Source organism: Camelus dromedarius, chromosome 5 (genome assembly GCF_036321535.1).
Source record: "Camelus dromedarius isolate mCamDro1 chromosome 5, mCamDro1.pat, whole genome shotgun sequence".
NCBI classification, from domain to species: domain Eukaryota; kingdom Metazoa; phylum Chordata; class Mammalia; order Artiodactyla; family Camelidae; genus Camelus; species Camelus dromedarius.
This window is the reverse complement of record NC_087440.1, coordinates 10,909,230-10,932,705: the sequence shown is the minus strand read 5'-3', so window position 1 is coordinate 10,932,705 and position 23,476 is coordinate 10,909,230. Positions and strand designations below refer to the sequence as shown.

Here is a 23,476-nt window from a genome sequence, read left to right as displayed (position 1 = left end):
ATATATACCAAAATAAATCTCTACAGACTGAGCAGAATCAAAGTTTTGGTCTTCTATTATGGTAACAGATACTAAGGGCATTTGCATTTACAATACGCAATAATGCTTGATTTTTCAACTCAGAGAGGGAAGGCAGGATTCCAGTTAACAGTTTAAACTGGTTAACAGGCTACTTCTAAATGTAGCCCTTACTAAGAACCTTCTTTTGCCCAGCTCTTGAATCTTCTAAGTCTGAATTCTCAGCTCTTTCCTTCTAGGTAGCATGTTATCTATACTTCTAATTGGCACTTCTCAAAGAACATGTAATTAGTTCTTCACAAGACTATGAGTCTCTCTCAAAGGTGGGCACAAGATCTTAGGTCCTGGTATCTTTTCTAGGTTATAGAACTCATTTTAGGTGGTTGACCACATGCTCCTGGAAATGGGCCCTTCCCATAGCTATAAAAGGTGAATCAAGAATCTAAACTAGTTGGTTTTAGGGTGGGCCTTTGACCTTGTTTTGTCTAAAGGGACTAAGTGTGGGGGAGGGAGGTGGAAGTGGGTTGGGAGGGAGTGCCTAATGGGAGAGTCTGGGAAAGATTTTTCTTTCTGATAAAACGCTGAGAGCTGCCCTTGCCACCTCATTTGGGGTGTATGAAGATGCAATATTTGGAGCTGTGGTAGACATCTTGTGACCATGAGGCAATAGACACACGAAAGCAAAGCTGAAGAGGGTGGTACAGGAACACAAGAGTCTGATTCTTGATAACACTGAGTCATTGAATGAACCCATGCACCTCCCTATCTCCATAGCATTATGTTAAAATGAGGTATGTCCTTATGGTTAAAGCTAGTGTTAGGTTTTCTCTTACTTACCGCCCAAAGCATCTCAGGTACTACACATTTTTTCCTCTAGAATTTCCTACTGGTTCCATGATCCATATCCAGTGCTTATTCTTGACCATATTAAAAAAAAGTCTCCCCTTGTCACTGAGAATCCCCCTAAATGAACGATTTTAAAGTAACATCCAGATAGCTTGCTACTTCTTTTATTTTATCTTGAGTGACTGCTGATTGTCTTCCTCAGGGTTAGTTTTTCTTCAGGTACTTTGGAATTTTAGTTTGCAGGCTTCTTTACGAGTCTTCCTGCTACAACTGTTTCCACCACCTGTCCACACTCAGGGCTCCAGTCCTGTGGTGATAGTGGGGTTATCACGGATCTAAGCAGATCTGTATACACAAGGGAGCATGCTGCTTGGCTCAGGGCCTGGCCCTGGCTGCTGCTGCATCTTACTCTCCTTTCAAGAGCGAGGAATCTCCATGGCAAACCCTGGCTTCTTATTTTTTAGGAGCTGAAATTTATGGCTGCTCTTTCCTGCTTCCAGACTTACAGCCCAGGTGCTGGCTTACAAGTTCAGTGCACTTATCACTTTGTACTTCTGGTTCACCAAAATGCCTATGTTGCTTTTGGACATAGCTGTGCTTTAAAATTCCCTCCACTTTCCTATTATTTTTTCAATTCAAAGCTTCCAAAATATCCACATCTAGATACTCCATGGGCGAACACTTTAAAGCAAACAATACATGTCAATGAGCAAAAGGAAAACTTTTGTGGGGGGGGGACAACATAAAGGTCTATGCCAAGTACCATTCTCTGGTAGTAAATTCTAAGTGAACAGCAGAGTTCTGATGAACGAAGTATCTGTGCAGCCTTCCAGGTTAGTAGCAGAGAACAGACTAGCAGCACTGTTCCTCCTGGTGCTGATTTTTTTCCTATTGCCTTGAATTTCAGGAGATCAAAGGAAGAACGGCTTCGGGTCTGTATATAAAACGGCATGCGGCCTATATAAAGTAGATCCCATAAATCACCTTAAGATCCAGTCAGTTTAATATAAAATGTTTTTAATTGTTTTCGAAAACATTTAAAAAACAATTTTTGAGCACTTTCAATAAAAAAAGAGAACTGAAATGCTACTGCAATATTCAACTACCGTAGTTTCAGCAGGTACAACAGACAACAAAACACTGGGGAGATCTTGACTTTCTGCACTAAATGAAAACATGAAACAGGGCTTGTTTTTGTCATTTATGGTGTAGTAAAGCACATTATAGTACAGGACTATTATATGAACCTCGGATGCACTGCACAAAAAAACACTTTCCTTCTTTTCAGTTCAAAAGTCAGTGCTTATTGCAATTATATGCAAAATTATTTACTTCATGAAGTCTTATCATGATAAACAGTATGCAAAATGTTTTAAACATCAAAACGATGAAAATAATCTGAGAAAAGAACATATTCAACAACAACTAAGCAGAATTAGTAAACATAAAAAAGTAAATAACTTGTGAATAACTATGCTTGTCTGGTTAACACTGAACCAGGTTCAATACAGCCAAGGGGGAAAAAAAAGTGGTTACAGGAATACCTAGTACTGTACAAGATAAGCCAATAACACTCATGCACATTTTGTGATCATGTATTAACATGGTGAAGCAAACTAAACTTAATTCTTCCTGCTGTAATATTCTCAGGTAAGAGAATAAGAATTAGAAATATCTCATTGAGATCAATGCACATTGCTACATAAGACAATTTTATCTGTCACTTTGATGACATTTTGTCTTTTCATAATGAAACACATTTAAAAAGTTTAATCTGTGGACTGTATTGGTTGCATTTATCCTAAGAGATGTGCCTACCACAGGTTCAACAAATTTAGTGCAATATATGAACCCCAGAAAGTTTGCTGGACGAATTCAACCAAATTTAAAGTGTTTGCTGCAATACTGTACAGGGGGTTAAAAATCCTCCAGTCTATATTTTTATCAAAAAAGATTTCCATTATTTTTATATTAGTAGGAAGCTAATAATGTAAACAAGGGATTAGAATGGCCTCAAAATCTCCTTTTCAGAGTATTTCATATAGAAAGGCTCCCATCATTTGTTAAAAGAAATCACACAGTTTCCTTTGGGTATTGCATACTTTGGTGTGCAGTAGTGCTGTGTCTCAATGTACAGTGAAGAGATAACTAGCATCAAGAAAAAAATATCTAACAGATCATTAAATCAAGATAACAGCAAACACACACAAATGCCAATAACTACGACATATCAATATATAAATCTCTGAGCCAACCCTAGCACCAATTATTTATCAAAATATGTTAATACCCTACCTTGCAAATTTATTGAACAATGAAAACCTTATTAAATTAAACCCTTCATCACATTTGTTAAATATTCATTGATTGTAGTCTTCTGATTGGCTTACTAATTAAGGTAAAGGAAAGCTTAGCTAGGTTCAAGGTAGCATAGCAATGGTTTAATGTTAGCTTTAAAAACTTAATGGCAATTTTTAAGTCTATTTGAAACTGATCTTGAAACTTACTTTTATGAAGCTGTCAACTAGTGAGAAGATTTCTGTCAGGGTGAAATTCATAAATAATTATTCACAAAACAGAATGGGAGCCATAGAGAGAAACATTTTAAAACAAATCCTGAGTGCTTATTTTGCAATTGTGGTTATCACAATAAATAAATTAATAAGCATGTTATAAAATGCTCTTCTTCTTCAAGTACTATTGATATCCCCTTTGTTTTACCAGAGATATAAAGATTTGTGGCTTCAGACCTCAGGTGGCGAAATGTTTTCCGATCCGATTTTTATGTTATCTCCTTCCTGGCCTATTTGTTTTTCGAAGGGACCTCATGATCAAATTGCATTTCTAAATTCAGGAGGAGTGAAGGAGTCAGTCACTAAACTGAGGACTTAAGAATACTACAATTAAAAATCTTCAAAATAAATCTTAGAATTTTAATATGTGCATGCAGACATTGTGATGAAACTAAGAAAATGCTTTTATTTCCTTCTAAATTCTCCTATCTCAACTACCAAATAATAAAACATAAAATATTTCCTAATACATTTGTATTTATTCCACTAAATTACAATGTTTGGAATTATCTGTTGTGTGTGCACGTGTGCATGTCCCTGTGTGTGTTAGCTCCACATTAAAATCAACATTTTAAAATAATACTAATGCAAGGTCACAAATATAAATGGCTACTAGTATTTCCTTTTAAAATGTTTAGTGCAGCTTTTGCTTTCCTTACATTAATGTTTAATTTTCCATTATTTTCTCCTATTTAAGCCCTTCATTCAGGTGCAAATGGTACTGAAGTCCTAGAAAGTCCTACAGAGATTATTTTTTTGTCATCCTACAGTAGCTCTATGCTTCAAGCCTAAATACTTATAATAACCTGAATATTATCCCTGTTTCAAGGAAGACCTTCTTGTCTACAGTTCACTTTAGCTATGATTTCATATCTAAAAGATAATGCCAACAACAAAAAATAGCCTATACCTAAAATCAATGGTTTCCTCTAAAATCTGTGCAGATAAACCAATGAATTAAAATGAACTTACACAAAATAAAGATCTAGACTGCTCTTGTAAAAGCCTGTGAGTCTTCTGTTTACTAGCAAACAATGTGATTAAATGGGGAACGTTATAAAATTTTAAAACCTAATACTTGTTTTTCTACAGCCTACTCTCTTCAGAAACTTGTTAAAAGCTGAGGCGAGTCTAACCGTTTCCTACTGAAGAAGAAACCACTTCTGCAGCAAACTCTTTTAAAATGTCACAATTAATAGTAAGTGTTTCTGCTGCGGGAGGCACTTCCATTAAGACAAATACAATACATATGTCTTTAGATACAGTGTGCTACATATTATAAAACACAATTTAACCCAACATTTCAACAGTAGGATGGTCCTTGCTTTCTATCCATTCAAAACCTGATGAAGTCATAGAGCTCATGGATTCACTGCAAATTTGCTGAAACAATGGGTCGTTCTTTAATTCTTCCAGTGTAGCTTCATCATCTTGTCCCTGCTGACGACCTGGATCAAACAGTAGATTTGGGTCTAAAGTGTTCAAATCACTGATGCCTGAGAGTTCAGAAGACAACCTGATATCGCTAGAGAAATCAGACGCAGGATTAGTGAGATCAGATGCTACCTGACCTACCAGCTGCTGGTTGGCTTGCAAGCTGTCTCCACTCAACAGGTCTTTAACAGTGCTACTGAAATCCAATTGTTGCTCTCCAATTTCTGATTGTGCTTGATTATCTCCAGGAGAAAAACTGATCTGATCGGTGCTATTACTTTTGGTGAGGTAAGATGGTGTCTGGAATTCATAAACAGAAGTGCTGGAATCGATCGTATTCTGTGGGTTGGCACTAGGAAAGACAGGGGAAGTTTCCAAAATCTGCGTGAGATTCATCCGGGCTGTGTAATTGGAGGGCAGGTTGTTCATGCCCAAACCTCTCACTGCATCATCATTGTCAGAATCAAGTTTACTCAACAAAACATTGGTTATTTTTTTACTGTTTGTTTGCTTCTGAAGAGCATTCGGGAAGGCTGTTTGCATCATGACTGTCAATGGAACTGATTGACTTCTTTGAGCTATGTTGTTGGCACATGCATCTGTGTGAACATTTGTGAAAACATGAACTTCTGGGGTTACTGGACTTCCAAAGGGGGTCACATTAGATCGAGGGATATTAGATAGGGGATAGAGGGTGCTTCCACTAAGATTACGTTGGCGATGAACAGCAGGGCTCACACTCCGGCACCTGAAGTTGCTGCTGGCAGATGAATTAGTTCCTTTATTATCAAGAGGGGCGGGGACCGCAAAACCCTCCTGTTTGTTGGTGTTATTTACAGTGGCACCTTGATGCTGCACAGGAGAGACAGGAGTCAAACGACCAAAATGAGTGTCGTGCTGTCTGGATTGAGACTGGTAAGACTGTCCAGGCACAGCAAAAGCGTGAGGTTTCCTGAAACGGTCTTCTACTAGTTCCTGATAGCTTGGGAGAATGCCATGGCCAGAAACTGATGAGTTACCAACCCCACCATACCCATTATTCATCCATTCAAGCTTGGTTTTGTCAGGGTGTGTGGCCATGGGTCTTTGCATCGGTTTCACAGGGCTACTTGAGACAATGCTGGCATCGTGATACGCCATACTGGAGCTTATTGGGGTAAATGCAAATGGATTCCTGCATTCAACAGGGCTGGGAGGGACACTACTGCTGCAGTTAGAATGTGGAGTACCAATGGGTGTGTGCCGGCTACTTCCTAAAGCACTATCCACAGGTGTGGTCTGGGCTAGCCTGGAGCAAGGGCTCTCTCGTGACAGACTCTGAGACCCAGCAATCATTTCAGATGTTGGGGTTGGCGTGGGGGTGGGGGTGGGGGTGGGCGTGGGGGTGGGAGTGGGTGTGTGGATTGGAGTGCCGTTGCTATGGATTGGATGATAGAAGTGGGCACTGGAGGCATGAGACGACATCGGAGCTCCTGGCGTTACTGACTGACTCTGAAGGGTCATTCCCATACAGTTACCGTAAGAATGCGAATTGTTCATCGACATCTGCTGCTCCATGAGCACCAGCTCTTCCACGATACTATCTTGTGTAAGTTCATCATCAAAAGGAAAGTAGCTCTCATTTGTCTGGGAGACAGAAGGCTCAAACTCCTTCAGTTCGGACTGAAGAGGTAACTGATCTGAAGACTGTGCTTGTATTTGATTCAAAGAAGATTCTTGCATCTGGCTGTGCAGCTGCTGGGAATACGTGTCCTGTGGCATTCCTTCTAATTCCCAAACAGATTTCTCTAAGTCGTTGATGTCAGAGTGCTCGGGAATTGTCATAACACCGATATCCTGCTGTTGTTCACAGCCGGCAGATATAAATTCAGAATCCTTAGTGACCTGTTGCCATTCGTTTGGATTAAAGCTGCCATCTGATTTTGAATCACTATCCAAGAGAAAGACACTGCCTTCAAGCTTTACTTTTACGTCTGGAGATGATGATGGCGTCATTTGCTGTTCTGAAGCTGAATCACTGGTAACAAGAGCAGAATTCAAGGGCTGATTTGCTACTATGTGTGAGTTGACATTTGTTGATATCTTGCTAGGAATCTGAGCACCTGCTACTGAACTTTCTGTTTTCCCTGAATGTGGAACCTTTTGGTCCTTCTTAACACTGCCTGGTTTCTGACCTTCGGTGACAACTGCAGAAAGCTGTTCCACTGTTGGTTTCTTTACAGGAGGCACCTGGGACTCTTGCAATGCAGAAGATAGTCGCTTTCTTGGACTTTTAGTGCATAATTTAGGGTCTTTATTTATTGAGTCACCATTAGATGGTGAGCTGGTGCTGGTGAAAGCTAAGTTCTGAGTGGCAACTGAGACAGTGACAGAGCTTTGATTATTGCCTGTTGAAGTGCCTGGCAGAATTTCATTACAGCGATTTTTACATTTGGTCCTCTGGTCACAGACCTTAGTTGCTTTTATTTCACTGACACCTTCATTTGAAGGTTTTTGCACTCCTCCATCTGTATGACTTTTCTGCCCCGTAAGAGCGCTGGGCGTTGTTTTGGGTGCGTCAGCCCCGTCAGAGTTCTCTTGGCACTGCACAGGGTGTTCATCTGATGACGCTTCAGGTTCCATTTTGACCTCCACAGCGGATGTTCCCCCGGTGCTGCTGGTCCTGGATCCAGGAGACTGCAGTGAAACCACAGAACCATTCTTGATCTGAGGAATGGTCTTCGCTTCTTCTGTTGTCCCTGTAGCGCTATTTACCGAGGCAGAATGTTTAAGAGGGGCACTGTTGCTGCTGGGTGTGAGGGATATTGCCGTCATTTTCACCACATTCAGAGAACTCACGTGTGAAGTGGGCACAACAGCCGTTTTGATGGGACTGCTAGTAAAGAGGACAGTGGTTGGAGAGCGGATGGTGAGTGCACTGGTGTTGGCTGGTTTGGGTAAGATCTGAGGGTAGCGGTGCCGGGCAGAACGATCCCCACCAGGACTGGCTGGAACATTCTGAGGAGTCTTTGGTGCCTGTTTCACAGACTGCATGTGCTGAGTGACCACCTGTACATTGAGGGGAAGAACTTTACCATCAGAGGAACTCATTGGACTTGGTGAAGTTACCAATTGCCTGGTTCGCTGGACCTGTTAAAAGGTGGAAAACAAAGCAGGTTTAACAAGTCTAGACTATGATCGGTAACTCATATATTCATTATAATTAAGGCATTCATTACATGTAATGCTAAAAGGAAAAAAAAGACAGTTCCCATGTTAGGTGAGAGTTCTTCTAGAGTAGATTCTATATAACCAGACACATACCTATTACAATAAATGCAGCACAGTGCCATATAGCTACCAAATACAATAATATGTAAGAAGAATATCGAGATTTCAATGAAAAACTTCACATCTGTGTTGAATACTTGCCAAAACAATAATTTTTAAGGTTATAAGAGGAGATAAAATCTTGAAGAAACGTGCAACTCTAAAGGTATCCAACTAGAGTCTGTGCCAAGATGATTCACTCACTCACAGGGGACACTGTCTTATAAATGCATCTACCTTCGACATTAGTGATAAACCACTGTGGATGAGGTCTCAGATAAAACTACTGCCTCGCATGTTTGCTCTACAGTGAATAGTGCAACAAGAGTATGGTTCCTGGGTAGTGGGTTTTAATGACATGATGATGATGATGATGATGATGATAACAACAAGAACAAGAAAAACAACGTAAAATATCTCCTTAATAATATCATAATAAATAGCAACATAAAATATCACCTTGCTTTAGCGTGATGCACTCTCATTAAAATTTTTTTTTTAATTGATGAACTCTGATTTTACAAGCCCTTCATCATCGCCTCACTTGTGTGAAACAGGAGGAGAGAAGACTATAACCTTGACTTGTTGATGAAGAAAGAGACTCAACAGCTAAGGGACTTCCCTGGGGTCCTATGGCCAGCAAGCCAGAGGTAGGTCTATGCTAGTACATTACCAACCCACTTTACAATTTTGCTCCACCTGAATGTTAAAAAGAAAAAAAAATTTAAACCAAAAAAGGCTACAATCGTGTCATCTTTGCTTAGCTAGAGATGAAACAACTCTGACAATGACGCATCTCTTACATAATAAACCTCTTGACTGGTTATGTGTGTACTTACATGTCTTACAATTTCACCTATGTTCGTTTCATAGCTCACTTTGTAATCAACAACGTACATCCTGAATTAAAGATAACCGACTGAACTGAAATCTGTGCGTGGTCACAAAATAAGTTTACAACTGTATCTACATCTGTATTCGTCTCCTTCTCATGTGCCACTCTGCATTAAGGAACTGACTTTCTACCACCCCAGTAAGGCCAACACTAATGATATTACCGGAATGGGACTAGGGACAGCTGCCACAACGATACCAATAGGCTGAGGAGAGAGGATTGCAGGATTTCCATTAGAAAGACTCGTCACTCCATTGGCTGTAGCGCCTTCTGATTTTTTTGCTGAGGATTCTCCTGGCAAAGGGGATTGTAGTTTCTGTTCTTGCTGCTTCTTCTGTATTTTCCGTTGCAATTGCTGTTTAGCATCAATAGGAGATGGCAAAGTCTTCACTTGAGGCTGAAAGGAATTACTTTCAGCTGTAGGTATAAAAGCAGAAGGCTGGGTGATTCCTTTAATTCCTGAAAATAAACAGAAAGGAAAGCTAAACACTCTTTTCTAGAAGGCGGTTACAACTCACTTTCTTTGACTATGTTGCCATCTACTGGACAAAGCAACCAAACCCAGCAAATTTTAATTCACAATTTCTTTATAAAGCACAAATATTATTAGACTTCCAGTTTATAAATGTTTGTCAATATGGTTTTAATTGACATCTTAAAATATGGTTCAACTCAGGTGACAGTTGTAGTTAAGTCAGCTATAATAGATGAAGATTTCTAAGAGGGAAGTAGCTGTGTCATAAATGTGCAGAAGGTAAGATAAAAAAATGCCAAGAGAGCAAGTTTTAACTTTTTATTGGTAGAGACCAGAAAATCTCCCTTCCTCCTCCTCTAATTAAGAAATGCATGCATTTTTATGATTTTAATATTCAGCTCACAAGGGGCACTCAGTAAATATTTGCTGAAATCATCCATATCTTAGGGGAAAAAAAAAATCACCAGGGGAAAACAAGTCTTTAATTCTACTAGCACGTTATGCAAATAGGTATTACAAGTCTAAATGCTACTACACAATTATTCCAGTACGACCCAGGAGAAATTAAGGAGAGTTTCTGAAGACTGAGGTTAAGATATTCTGAGAAAGGGTTACTGAGAGAAATTTTTAAAGCGTTAGTAAGATCAAAACTAAGAAAAAGGAATGATAAAATAAGCAAGGGATAAATTTTGATTTCAGAAAAATTGATTATGTAATGCAATTAATTTTTCAAAAGCTCACTTCACATTTAGCGTGTGGCACTGAGATCATTAGAAAGTCGGCCGAGTTCCGTAAAAGCAGTGGAGAGAGGCAAGGGGAGGACACTGCTGACCTGCTGGCACACCCTGCCCTTCTTTCCCCGGGTTCTGCTTTTCCCCTTCTGTTAACAGCAACAGCTTGGAGTGGGAGACGGGAAGGAGAATGTGACTGTAAACTCCTACCCCCACACTGACTCCTCAACAAGCCCTCATTTTCTGACTTCCCCTTTATCACCTAAGTACGATTTTTTTTTTCTTCTCAAGCCCAACTCAGATTGCACGGCCGCTGTCTGGCCTGCAGCCTCGGCTCTGGCTGCTCCACACCTGCACCCTGAGAGCCTCTGCCAAAGGCTCCAAGCTCTCTGTCTTACCCCTCCTGCCAGGGTTTCTGGACAGAAACGAGTTCCAAGCAGCTGACTTACCGAAGGACATCTGTAATACAACCTGTTCTTAATATGGACACTATATTTATAAAAAACCAAATTCACCTTCAAAGGATGAAGATTATTCACTATCAGAGGTATTTTTTTAAAAAGTGGCAATGGCTGAGAACAAAATTTCAAGAGATTCTAAAATACTGAGTGACGACACAACTGTCAAAGTAACAGCCTCCCAAGCTGTCTACTTTGAAAAAGGGCAAACTCCTGTTTATAGGTGTGATTTTTAGTATTTCTGCTTAAATAACACATCTTTCTTTAAACTTACGCCTTAAAAATCCATTCATTCTACATTTCCTTCAGTTAGACTACGTGAATAATGTGGGAAATAAGGAAGACAGAGATGTTTCTTCACCCCATGAGAACTCCCCAGTCCTCAACTTGTTTTAAGTACTTTTCTAGGTGTCAGCAGGGGTAGAAGAAAGAAAACACAGAAAGGTTTTATCTTTTAAAACCCCATTTTGCTGAAAGATAAGAAGACAGTACGATGTAATGGAGTTAACCTGGGTTTTGGAGACAGACAAATCAGGATTCAAATTCTGGCCCCACTACTTCTCTGACTATGGACAAATTACTTTATTTCCTAAATTTGTTTCCCACTCTGTAAAATGGGACTAAATATTACCTATCTTATAGGACTGCAGAGGGGATAAACGAGGAAACACATATGAGCTATCCAGCTAGACCTAAGGCTGCCCAAGCATGCTCCTGGCTCCTATGTAAGCATAAGTGAACAGATTCGGATCACATAGTTTACACCTAGGTAGGAAAAATTATGTTGAAGCTCTTGTAAAAGGTTATTTTACTGATGTCATTTATGGTCCTGAACTGGCCATAAAATCAGAGAACAGAATAATCTCTCTCACACACATACCACAAATACTTAAAGCTTCTGATAAATATAAGAGAGAAAAATGATTTCTTATTAAAATGTTGAAGTTAAGATAAAAAAGTAAAGTTATTTGATAGTACAATTATAGTTCTGGCTGTGATAAATCTACTATTTCATATTATTACATTTTCCCATAGAAATTATAATTTCCTAGAGTAGTACCATAATTTATTCACTTTTTAGGTTTATGAGGTATGATAGAAATAAGACATTTAAAAAATTTTATCAGAAGAGATACTTCACACAGCTATGAAAGTTAGGAGTGAGTCATTTATTCCAACAGTACTGTTATCCCCAAAAACATCAATTCTAAAGTTCCTATCTGAATAAAAATACTCATTTGAATACACATTAAAAAAACTTGCTATTTTACAGTAATGCTTCATATGGTTTATTTTTTGTGAGACTCAGGTACCTTCTACATTGTTCAAAGGTCATTTGACTTATAGCATTAGTTTTTGGGATAGAAGTCTTAGCAAATAACTTAAAAACTTACATTTTTAATTTGTAATATTTAATTTATTAATTTAGATACATATATACTTAAAAATACATGTATACATATTCTTTAAATTTTAAAACAGTAATGGAAAAATTAATAAACTATCAACTAGGAAATCTTAAAACTTTTGTATTTCAGCAGAGCAACATACAAAGCTACAGCTTTAAGCTTTATAATGAAAGAACTGTTATTTTTGTCTGCTCAACAAACCCATCTGAATTTAGTGTTAAGTGAAGTAAGAGTGAACTCACACAAACACTGCAAAGACAAAGTTCTCTGGCTAAACTCTTCTTTTGCTACCAACTCTAAATATAGTAACACCCTGTCTATTTTCAGCTTGTTAATCATTTTGTACCTGGTGGTGCTGCTGCCATTACAGTTAGAGCTGCCATCGACTTGGTGCCTATATAGTGACTCTTTACAAGGAAGCGGGCTAATTCCAAGACTGTGTCAAATGGCTGGCTTAACACCTTCTGGGCCCACTCACACACAAGACGGCAAGCAGAAGAGATAACTTCCTCGTCAATATTTTGAAGCTGCCCAGAAGGCTCTGCTCCTTCCAACTAAACAAAGGAAAAAGGAAAAGTTAACTTCTAAAAGAAAGTTCAGAGAAATTAAGTTGAAGCACATTCAAGATACATATTCTTAATTAGAAGATACAATCTGAATCCGTCCGGTCAAAGTAGTACGAGGTGACTGGTGTTGGCAGGCATACTAGAGCCTTGCAAATAAGAGGCCTGTGCCTGTGCCCACTGGTGCACAGCCATCAGCAGCACCGTGAATGTAACACTTAAGCACACACTGTGAGACACATACGAAGACTAACAGAGGTTTTGAATTTTTCTAAAAGCCTTTTCTGACATCACAAAAACAAACTATGCCATGAGCCATATTTTCTTTTCTGAAAACATTTATACTATACATGTTACTCTATAATTTAAATTTTCCTCTTGACAATGTATATCATTTACGTATCTACAAATCAATAACTTTAGATCTATCTTTTTTCCCCTTAATTTCACTAGCCATGTTGATATAAGTCACATATGCTAACAATTTCCAGACACTACTGAATTTTTTGGCTCATTTACTTTGTGAAAGGCACAGTTCCTGGTGCCTGGTTCTATTCCAATGAGACTATGCAATATGCATTTCCGTGCTGGTAATAAGGTGCAATTTTACTTATTAAAAAGAAAAGGCAGAAATTCTTACCCCATCTCCAGTTTTGTGAAAATCAAGATTGGGCAGTGTTGGCATATGAACAAAAGCTTTTTTTCTTAGTCCACTGTAGCAATATGTAATAAATGGTTAAGGTCGAAAGTCCTCTAAATTAAACCAGCTGTTTACATAATTAGCACTTGAAAAGTAAGCGTATATGAAATAAGGATAAAATCACCTGAGATAGGGTCTACTTTCTGAGTTTTTCAGTAAGAGAAACCTTAATATTAGAAAACTCAGGACACTTTTACTCTTTAGAAACTGGAACAGTCTGTGTAGGATGTTACCGTCCTAAGTGAAACAAAATGATTCTCATCTGTTATAAATTTTATGAATAACTGTTCCTAATAAGCTGTGCCAGCCACCAGTAACAAACAGGTCAGAAGGAAAGGAATATCCAGATGGAAACCTGGCAGGGAGAAGGGAAACTTTAGCCCAGGGCACTGGGACAAAAACAACTCTTCAGAGTGTCACAAGGGCTTTAACCTTTTCACTTCTCTTTTTCCACTGAAACACACTGGATTATCGCCTGTAACATGCCAAAGACACAACAAGACATTTTCATTTATACTCAGGAAACAAGACTAGGTCATGCAACAAGGGGTTAAAGAACACCTGAAGCCATTTTAGAAAAACAGTCTTTCCCCTCTCCTGGCTCATCTCCTCTACAGCAGAATTTTTATACTTTGAAAAAGGCCAACAGCTAAGCAGAGAGAAAGGATGTATTTCTAACATGATGCAGAGACCCTCAACTTCACAATCTTCTCCCAAGGGTCGAATGAACTTTCATAAATTCTTAATTTTCATTTGCTTACTTCTGTTTGCTCCTAAGTATTTCTCTATCACAAGAGGGACCTTTTCTATGCCCTAGATGTAATTTTAATACAGCCATTAAATGGTTAGATGAAAAATACTTTAAAGAGAATACTAATCTTCCAGTACAAGTTCCACAAGAAATTTTTTTGAATATTGCATATTTTGTCAAGAAGATTCCTATGTTTCTAACATCAAGGAAGGAAAGAAGATAAGCTAACATTTTTCTCCATTTTTACTGATACGATTTACAATTACTGTACTATGGTTTGCCTCAGTAATTCTTATTAAAGAAAAAAAGATCAGACCATCAAGAACACATTGCAGTGACAGAGTAAGGTGAAATCTATCACAATCCTAATAACCACTATTTGTTATTTCCCTTGCAGTTTAATAAGTATCTGGGAAAACAACATTTACAATTATTCTACCAAGTACTTTTGAGTCGTTTGTATTTGTTGGTTTGAATTTATTTCTAAATATAGTGCTAGCTAAACTACAACAGCAGATGTTCTGTAATAAGTGAGAACTTAAAGAGATGACTAAGAACCATTCTCGTAAAGGATATTTAGATTTGCCTCTCGTGCCCAGACGACGTGCCTTCATGTTTGGAAAGACATTTTTCATGATCTTTCCAAAGTCAGCAGCACTTAATGGATGGTAACCAAGATTGTCACAATAGCTCCTGCAAAAGAAGGAGGGACCAATTTAGAGAGCAACAGAACTCAGAGTTACATAAGCACAGTGCTGTTTCAGTCCAATGTGACCCCTATGACAAAGGGAATAAACACAACTTCAAGTCGTTCGCCACAATTTTCACTCGATGCATGATCATCATTCTTTAAAGACTAGCTCAGGTTTAGTTGGCTCGTTTCATCTTCAAGGTATACAGTATCACCGCTTTTAATAGCATTCAAGAAACTTGCTGGAAGAGATACTGGCACAAAGTTTTCCAACGACAACCCAACTGCACACTCTGAAATGAGTATATTCAGACTCAACCAGAAGGCTATACGTTTTCACATATATATCAAACTTACATACTGGAACAATTTCCTGTGTAAACATTATGTCAGACATTAGAGACAAAATTATTACATGGTTTAGAATAGAAAAATGATATGATATATCAAAACTAAGAGACCTTAGGGATCATCTATACCAACACTCAAATTTCACCAATAAGGGAAAAAAATGAAGACACAGAGAAAGGTTCCAAAGGTCCAGTGTTCTCACCCCTACAGCTCCTATTACTGTCAGGAAAAAAGCACTTTGTAAGGCAGTAACTTCAAGTGGGACCAGGGAACCAAGCCAACTCTTAACTACTACTGGAATCAGGTATTCTGTTTTTCACTAGAGCTTCCAGTCATAGGTAAAAGGCCAAGCCCAGTTCAGCAGCAGGAAAAGGCCACATTTTGCTCTAGCTACCAAGGCCTTCCTCGTAACTGCTGGCCTTTGGGAGAACCCCTATCTGAGAAATACCATAGAGGAAGTCAGAGGAATTCCAAAGAAATTCAGTCAAATCCCCCCACCTCACCCCCTATTTCAGCAGCAACCAGAGCAGCTTCTTGATGAAGAGGTCATGCAGTGGAGAGCCAGAGACAGAGCTTTAGGATGAAGAAGGAAAACCCCTGGAATGCTTGGTGGGCAGGGTACAGTGGTAACCTGGACTTGAGTTCTTACAGACTGCCGAATATCTTGGCATATTCTCAAAGTGACCTGAACTCAAGGAGTCAAACTGGTAGAGTCTCAGGAGAAGGCAGGAACGCCTGGGAGCCTTAACACAGAGAACAGGGGTAGGTCTAAAGACAACAGTATTTTTCTTAATTGTGCCCTTCCTATCCCCACACCAAGTACCAGACACTTCTACTGGGGGTGGGGGTGAGGGGAAGGAGAGGAGTTGCCCAGCAAATGCATTCCCAACAATGCTGAAGAGTAGGGAGACGGGAAAGGACTACTCTGTACAGAGAATTCCCTCTTCAGGGAATATGGGATACATCATATTTAAATTGAGACTAAATGTGGTATTTCAAGTGGTTCAAGGGCCAAGGTTTAAAGTATAAAGTAATGGAGTGACTATTTTGGGGGGGCTGACAATTTAAATGAATTGCGTCAAATCAGAAATGTTGTTTCCTCCACCTAGAATGTTACTTTTCTTACCCTTCAAGACCCAGCTTAAATGATGATTTTGAACGGGTCTTCTGACCTCCCTACCCAAAGCAGTGCCCTCCTGCCACACCCTTACCATATTCCCTATCTGTGTACTTATTTCTCTTCTCATGACTTAGAGTTATGTGCCAGTCAATGTGTTTGTTGTTTGTCTCCTCCATTAGTCTGCAAGCTCAGCCAGGGCAGTGACCATATCTATCTGGTCCACCAAGGTATTCTCTGAACTAGAAACAAGACGAAAGAGTCACATTAAGCCCACCTGTCATGTTAAACTTTAATATGACATGTAATTTAAAATGACTTTAATTGTGACTTAATAAGTATGTCATGTTAAAAATGACAAAAAAACCTTAAAGAAACACATAAAACAAAAAGAGCAAAAAAGAAAACACTGCTCACTGGCTCCTATGACAGCACTGGCAGATGGGCCTAAAGAAACTGCAACCAAGTAAAGAGAATCAAAGCAAGGAGTCTAATGAGAGATACAATATCCATTCTAGTCTCCCTCTGTGATTTTGGTTTTGATGCTTTTTCATATTAGTGTACCAAAGTTTTCTCCTTTGGCAGAAGGGGCAGGTGGAAGGGTGGCAAAATTCAGGATCAGGATGATCAACACAAAATTTGCTTGTCACACAGGAGTAATCCTGAGTGTGATTTTAGAATGTGACCATCTAATTTCATCTGGTTTTTAATTCTTATTTATTCCACAAGAAGAGAGGAATTCACCTTTTGGAAAAATGACCTTTTTTTTTTTTTTCACAATGACCTTATTTTTAAAATACTCTTTAGTAGATAAATATAAAAGTACTTTTCAGACATATAACTAACTCAAATTAGACCTCCTGAATCAAACAGCAGGCAATGTTAAGAATAAACCTGCTTATGATTCAAAACTCTGTACTGTGACATCTTATGCATCAAAGAGAAAATAAGGAGAGCCTCAATTTTAAAGTAACACTAACAATACCTGAACAGGTCATCAATTTCCTTAATTCTGTGAAATCTCAGAACTGGAAATGAGTTGTTGTATAATTCAACTTCCTGCTGAGTGTAGAATAATGGGTTACCAAATGTTTACACGTTCCTTGACGGGGAGGGCTCTGCACTGTGAAGGGGCCTATCCAATTTTCAGTGGTTCCAATTTTCCAAGAAAGTGAATTTCATTATTACAACCTCTTCCCCACTGAGAAGTTCTAAGCAGTCAATGACTGTTTAATATAATCATTTATAGGCTGTCTATTCACATTTTTGAAACTATTGCTACATAACAAGCCATAGGTCATTCCAGGTCATGAGGAGACCTTGGTTATTTACATCTTGTTTTCTGACTTCATAACTTTAACTGCAGGTTGATCAAGCAAGATATGGTGTCAATTAACACCTAACTCAGCGTCAGATTATATTTATGCAAGATGCAAAACAGAGGAAGGAACAGAGGATATTTTGTTCACAGGATAACTAACACTCTAATGCCATTCTTAAAATGAGATTTTTTTTTTGGTCTTACTCTTTTTTAAAAGTTTGCTACACAGACTTTGAAATTAAACCTAACATTCAACATGGCCATCAACATGTCACTCAAAGTCGTCAGCAGCAAGTCAATCTTTAACGTTTACTCATACCATTTATAAACAAACTGTACATTACGGTAAGGTAAAGGTAAAATTTTGTTTAAAAGTACAAAAATACAAACAGAATAAAAGACTAGTGGCAAAAGATAGTCATAGGATACATAACAATACATGAACTTTTTGGACTGTTTTGTATGTTACATCATTTAATCCCCCCAACAACCTTGAGGCAGGTTTTTTTTTTTTCCCTCCACAAGGTTTTTACACTCCTTTCAAGACACTTAATTTCAAAACTACTATAAAGAAGCCCCTATTTTCTTGCAGAAGTAAAAATCCTCAACATTATTTATGTGAAAATGTTCACACATATTCCAGTATATATAAAGTATATGTGTTATCCATAGTGTCTAAATGCCAGTTAATGATGGTGACAGTAGCCCTTGGAATACAACTAAGTTGCCTCACTGCAACAACGCATCACGACCTACAAAAAGACTGATGCAAAAGGTTATCCTTACAGTATCATGTAGAAAATAAAGGAAAATAGCATTACATGTCTTTGAAATGTTATAAAGTCCAACTACTTTTATGTATAAGAATATGCTTTCAATTTGTGGTGTAATTCTCAGCTATGGACTCCTACAATTCAAGGCATGCTACTGTCTTAATGTATGAGTTCAAGATCCATTTTTTAAACCCTTTGACCCTCTTCATCCATCTCTCCCACCCTCTACCACCATCTTCTGGTGATCAATAATACATTATCTGTATCTATGAACTTGACATTTTTTAATATAAAATTTTAGTTTCAACATATGAGAGATCACACTATATAAGTCTTCCTGTGTCTGACTTATTTCACTTAGCATAATGCCCTCTAGGTACAAATGCTGCAAATGGAAAGATTTCATTCTCTTTAATGGCTGAATAATATTCCACTACATATATGCACCACAATTTCTTTATCCATTCATCCACTGATGGATACTTGGATAGTTTCCATAGCTTGGCTATTGTAATTTTTGGGACATCTCCATACTGTTCTCCATAGCAGTTGCACCAGTTTACATTCCCTTTCACAGCACAAAGTTTCAATTTTCTCTATATCCTCACCAACACTTGTAATTTGTGTTGTTTTTTTATAATAGGTATTCTGACATGAGTGAAGTGACATATCTTTGTGGTTCTGATTTGCATTTCCCTGATGATTACTGATGTCCAACATCTTTTTATGTACCTGTTGGTCATCTTTATGTTTTCTTTGCAAACTGTCTAATCAGACCTTCCAGCCCATTTTTAAATCAAATTACTTTTTTTTAAATTATTGAGTTATATGAGTCCTTTATACATTTTGGATATTAACTTGTCAGATATATGACTTGCAAATATTTTCTCCCATTTAGTAGCTTGTCCTTTTATTTGGTTGATGATTTGCTTAGCTATACAGAAGCTGTTTAGTTTGATGCAGTCCTACTTGTTTAATTTTGCTTTTAAAAATTTTATTTTTGGTGTCAGATTAAAAAAAATCATCACCAAGACCTATGTCAAAGAGCTTGCTACCTATGTTTTCTTCTATGTGTTTTATTATTTCAGGTCTCATGTTCTAGTCTTTAATCCATTTTGAATTGATTTTTGTGCATGGTGTAAGATAGGGGTCCAGTTTCATTCTTTTGAATGTGGCTGTCCAGTTTTCCCCAACACCATTTACTGAAGAGACTGTCTTTACCCTCACTGTATAATCCTGACTCCTCCGTTGTAAATTAATTGACCATATATGTATGGGTTTATTTCTGGGTTCTCTATTCTGTTCCTTTCAACTAAGTGTGTGTTTTTATGCCAACACCATACTGTTTCAATTACTACAGCTATGAAACAGAGTTTGAAGTCAGAGAGCGTTGATGATTCCAGGTTTGTTCTTTCTCAAGACTGCTTTGACTACTTGAGGTCTTTTGTGGTTTCATACAAATTTTAGGATTCTTTGTTCTATTTCCATGAAAAATGCTACTGGAATTTTCATAGGGACTGATTGAATCTGCAGGCTATTTTGGGTAGTATGGATATTTTAACAATATTAATTCTTCAATTTATGACCACAAAAAGATCTTTCCATTTATTTGTGTCTTCTTCAATTTCTTTCCTTGATGTCTTGTAGTTTCCCAGTATACAGGTCTTAAACCTCTTTGGTTAAATTTATTCTGAGGTATTTTATTCTTTTTGACAGTATTGTAAATGGGACTGTTTTCTTAATTTTGCTTTCTGATAGTTTACTAGTATATAGAAATGCAAAAGATTTTTGTGTACTGATTTTCTATCCTGCAACATTACTGAATCCATTGATTAGTTCTAACAGTTTTTGTTGGGAGTTTTTAGGGTTTTCTATATGTAACATCATGTCACCTGCAAATAGTGATAGTTTTACTTTTTCTTTTCCAATATGGGTGCCTTTTATTTCTTTTTCTTGCCTAATTGCTCTGGCTAGGGCTCCCACTACTAATGTGAATAAAAGTGGCATGAGTAGGCATCCTTGTCTTGTTCCTAATCTTAGAGGGAAAGCTTTCAGATTTTCAGTACTGAGTACGATGCTGGCTCTGGGCTTCTCATATACAGCCTCCAGTACGTTGAGGTACTTTCCCTCCATAGCTGCTTTGCTGAGTTTTTATCATAGATAGATGCTGAGTTTTGTTAAATGCTTTTTCTGCAGCTATTGAGATGATCATATGATTTTTATCTTTCATTTTGTTAAAGTGCTGTATCACAATAACTGATCTGTGAATGCTGAACCAGCCTTCCATCTGTATAAGAAATCTCACTTCACATGGTGTATGATCCTTTTAATGTATTGTTGAATTCAGTTCGCCAGTATTTTTTGAGAAGTTTTGCATCCATATTCATCAAGGATATTGGCCTGTAATTTTCTTTTCTAGTGGCAACCTTGTCTGTTTGGGTTCAGGGTAACGTTGGCCTCATAAACTGAGTTTGGAAGAATTTCCACCGCCTTTCTGTTTTTTGGAAGGGTTTGAGAAGGATAGGTATTAATTCTTCTCTGAATGTCTGGTAGAATTTGCCAGTGAACCTGCCTGGTCCTGGACTTCTGTTTGTTGGGAGGTTTTTCATTACTGATTCCAACTCCTTTCTAGTAATCAGTCTGTTCAGATTTTTCTATTTCTTCGTGATTCAGTTCTTGGTAGGGTATATTAGGAATTTATCCATTTCTTCTAGGTTGTTCAACTTGTTGGCATGTAACTGTAGTCTTTTATGATCCTCTGTGTTTCTGAGCTATCAGTTGTACTATCTTCTCTTCATTTCTGATGTTACTTGAGTCCTCTCTTTTTTTCTTGGTGATATTGCTAATGGTTTTTCAATTTTGTCTTTTCAAAGAATCAGCTCTTATTTCCTTTAATCTTTGATATTTCCTTCCTTCTACTAACTTTGGGCTTTGGTTCTTTTTCTAGTTCCTTGAGGTGTAAAGTAAGGTTGTTTATTTGAGACTTCTCTTGTTTCTTAAAGGAAGGCATTTATCACCATGAACTTTCTTCTCAGAACTTCTTTTACTGTATTCCATAAATTTGGTTATATTCCCATTTTCATTTGTCTCAAAGTATTTTTTGATTTCTCTTTTGATCTCTTCTTTGATTCATTGGTTGTTCAAGCAGCATGTTGCTTAATTTCCACCTATTTGTGAATTTTACAGTTTTCTTCATATAACTGATTTCTAGATTCATACCACTGTGGTTGAAAAAGATACCTGATATGATTTCAATTCTCTTCAATTTACTAAGACTTGTTTTGCGGCCTTACATATGATTTATCCTGGAGAATGTTCATGTGCTCTTGAAAAGAATGTATTCTGTTGTTTTTGAATGGAATGTTTTTAATGTATCTGTTAAGTCCATTTGGTTTAATGTGTCTTTTAAGGTTGATGTTTCCCTACTTATTTTCTCTCTGGATAATCTATCCATTGATATAAGCGGGGCATTCTGGTCTCCTTGATGGAATGTTAGTCCATCTGATGCTGTCCCAGAAGTCCCTTAAACTATTTGGACTTTTTTCCACTTGCTGCTCTGATTGGATGACGTCTCCTGCCTTATCTTCAGGTTCCTGGATCTTTTCTTCTGCTTCATCTAGTCTGTTGTGGAACCCTGCTAGTGTACCTTTCAGTTCAGTAATTGTTCTTCAGCTCTGTGACTTCTGTTTGGTACTTTAACGTATTTTCCATCTCTTTGTTAAAGCTCTGACTGTGTTCATACATCCTTCTTCCCAATTCACTGAGCATGTTTATGACCATTACTTTGAACTCTTTATCAAGTAAATTACTTATCTCAGTTTCACTGTTACTTGGCTAAGGTTTTATCTTGTTCTTTCATTTGGAACATGTTCCTTTGTTTCTTCCTTTTGCTTCACTGTGCTGGTTTCTATGCAGAAAATGAAACCACCACATCTCCCAAGCTTGAAGGAGTGTAGGAGATGAAACTTGTTCAACCCTGTCCTAGGTCTTGGTAGTCCCTTAAACTTCTGTGCTTGTCAAAGCAGTCTATTATATTTTTAATAGTTCTCAGTAGTTAAGTATGTACCAAGACCTGTCAGTGTCCCAAAAGGGAGGATCTCAGTACCTAAAATCAGGCTGACTGGAAGCCAGACCCTCAGGCAGCAGTTTTTAAAAGTATGCAAGTATATACAGTCCTGTGGGACTGCAAGCACAAGCCCTGCTGGCCACCAGAGCCAAGCAATCTGGAGGTGTCCCGTAGGCAGTTGCAAAACTCAGGGCTCCTGACGCGTGTATCCACTCTTTTCTGTCAGATACCAGAAACGGAACAAGGCAGAGGGAAAAAGCCAAGACTGCATCCATTCCTTGGGCATAGCTTTGTAGGTAACTAGACATATGCCAAAACAGGAGGCTGCCCCTTAGGCCAAAGCTTGAGGAAAGCAAAGAGGCCTCCCTCACAGAAAAACTTGGGTGTGCCCCAAGTCTGCTATCAGTGCAGTGCCTTGGGGATGATACTTAGCCAAAAACTGTCTTTCCAATTGCCACATTCCTTTCGAATGATGCAGGAATTCAAGGTCCCCTGGCCACCAGAGCCAGTTGATCTAGGGGTACCTCTTGGGCAGCAGTCACAAAAACCAGAGCACCGGATGTGTGTAATGCTCTTCTTGGGAACACACTGGCACTCAGGAGTGTGGCAGAGGGAGAGAAGGAAGATAGCACCAGCCCTCTGAGGTCTTCCAAAAGGATTATAATCAGTCCCTAAATGCATGCTTAACTAGCAGCCTGCCCCTCAGGCTAGGCTGCAGCCATGACAGTTGGCTAATAGGTCTCCATCACAGGAAAAACAAGTTCTTGGATCTGTGACGTTGCTGTGCCATGTAGGTGGTAGCTGTTTAAGAACTCTTTTGCTGTGGGTTATAATCCTGTGGGACCCATGAGTGTAAGTCCCACTGGCACCAGTCCCATACTATGTACAGATGTCCCCTGCAGCAGCCACAAAAATCAGCGTGCCAGAAAAGGGTATAAGTTCCTTTCTGAGTGACTCTGTTTCTTACAGTTCCATTAGATCAGGAAGATAAGCTC

General features: G+C 38.3%; 1 protein-coding gene across 2 annotated transcripts in view; it reads right to left on the bottom strand.

The window, feature by feature from the left end:
* Nucleotides 1-1,860: 1,860 nt before the first annotated feature.
* Nucleotides 1,861-23,476, bottom strand: part of RFX7 (regulatory factor X7) — a 120,929-nt gene continuing 99,313 nt past the window's right edge. For both annotated transcript variants that reach the window (XM_064485574.1, XM_031452995.2), the window contains exons 6-10: nt 14,739-14,855; nt 13,352-13,436; nt 12,495-12,702; nt 9,239-9,534; nt 1,861-8,000 (exon numbers count right to left, since the gene is read on the bottom strand). In XM_064485574.1, coding sequence (XP_064341644.1) covers nt 4,728-8,000; nt 9,239-9,534; nt 12,495-12,702; nt 13,352-13,436; nt 14,739-14,855 — 3,979 coding nt within the window. In that variant the 3' untranslated portion in view covers nt 1,861-4,727. The remainder of the gene's footprint in view (nt 8,001-9,238; nt 9,535-12,494; nt 12,703-13,351; nt 13,437-14,738; nt 14,856-23,476) is intronic.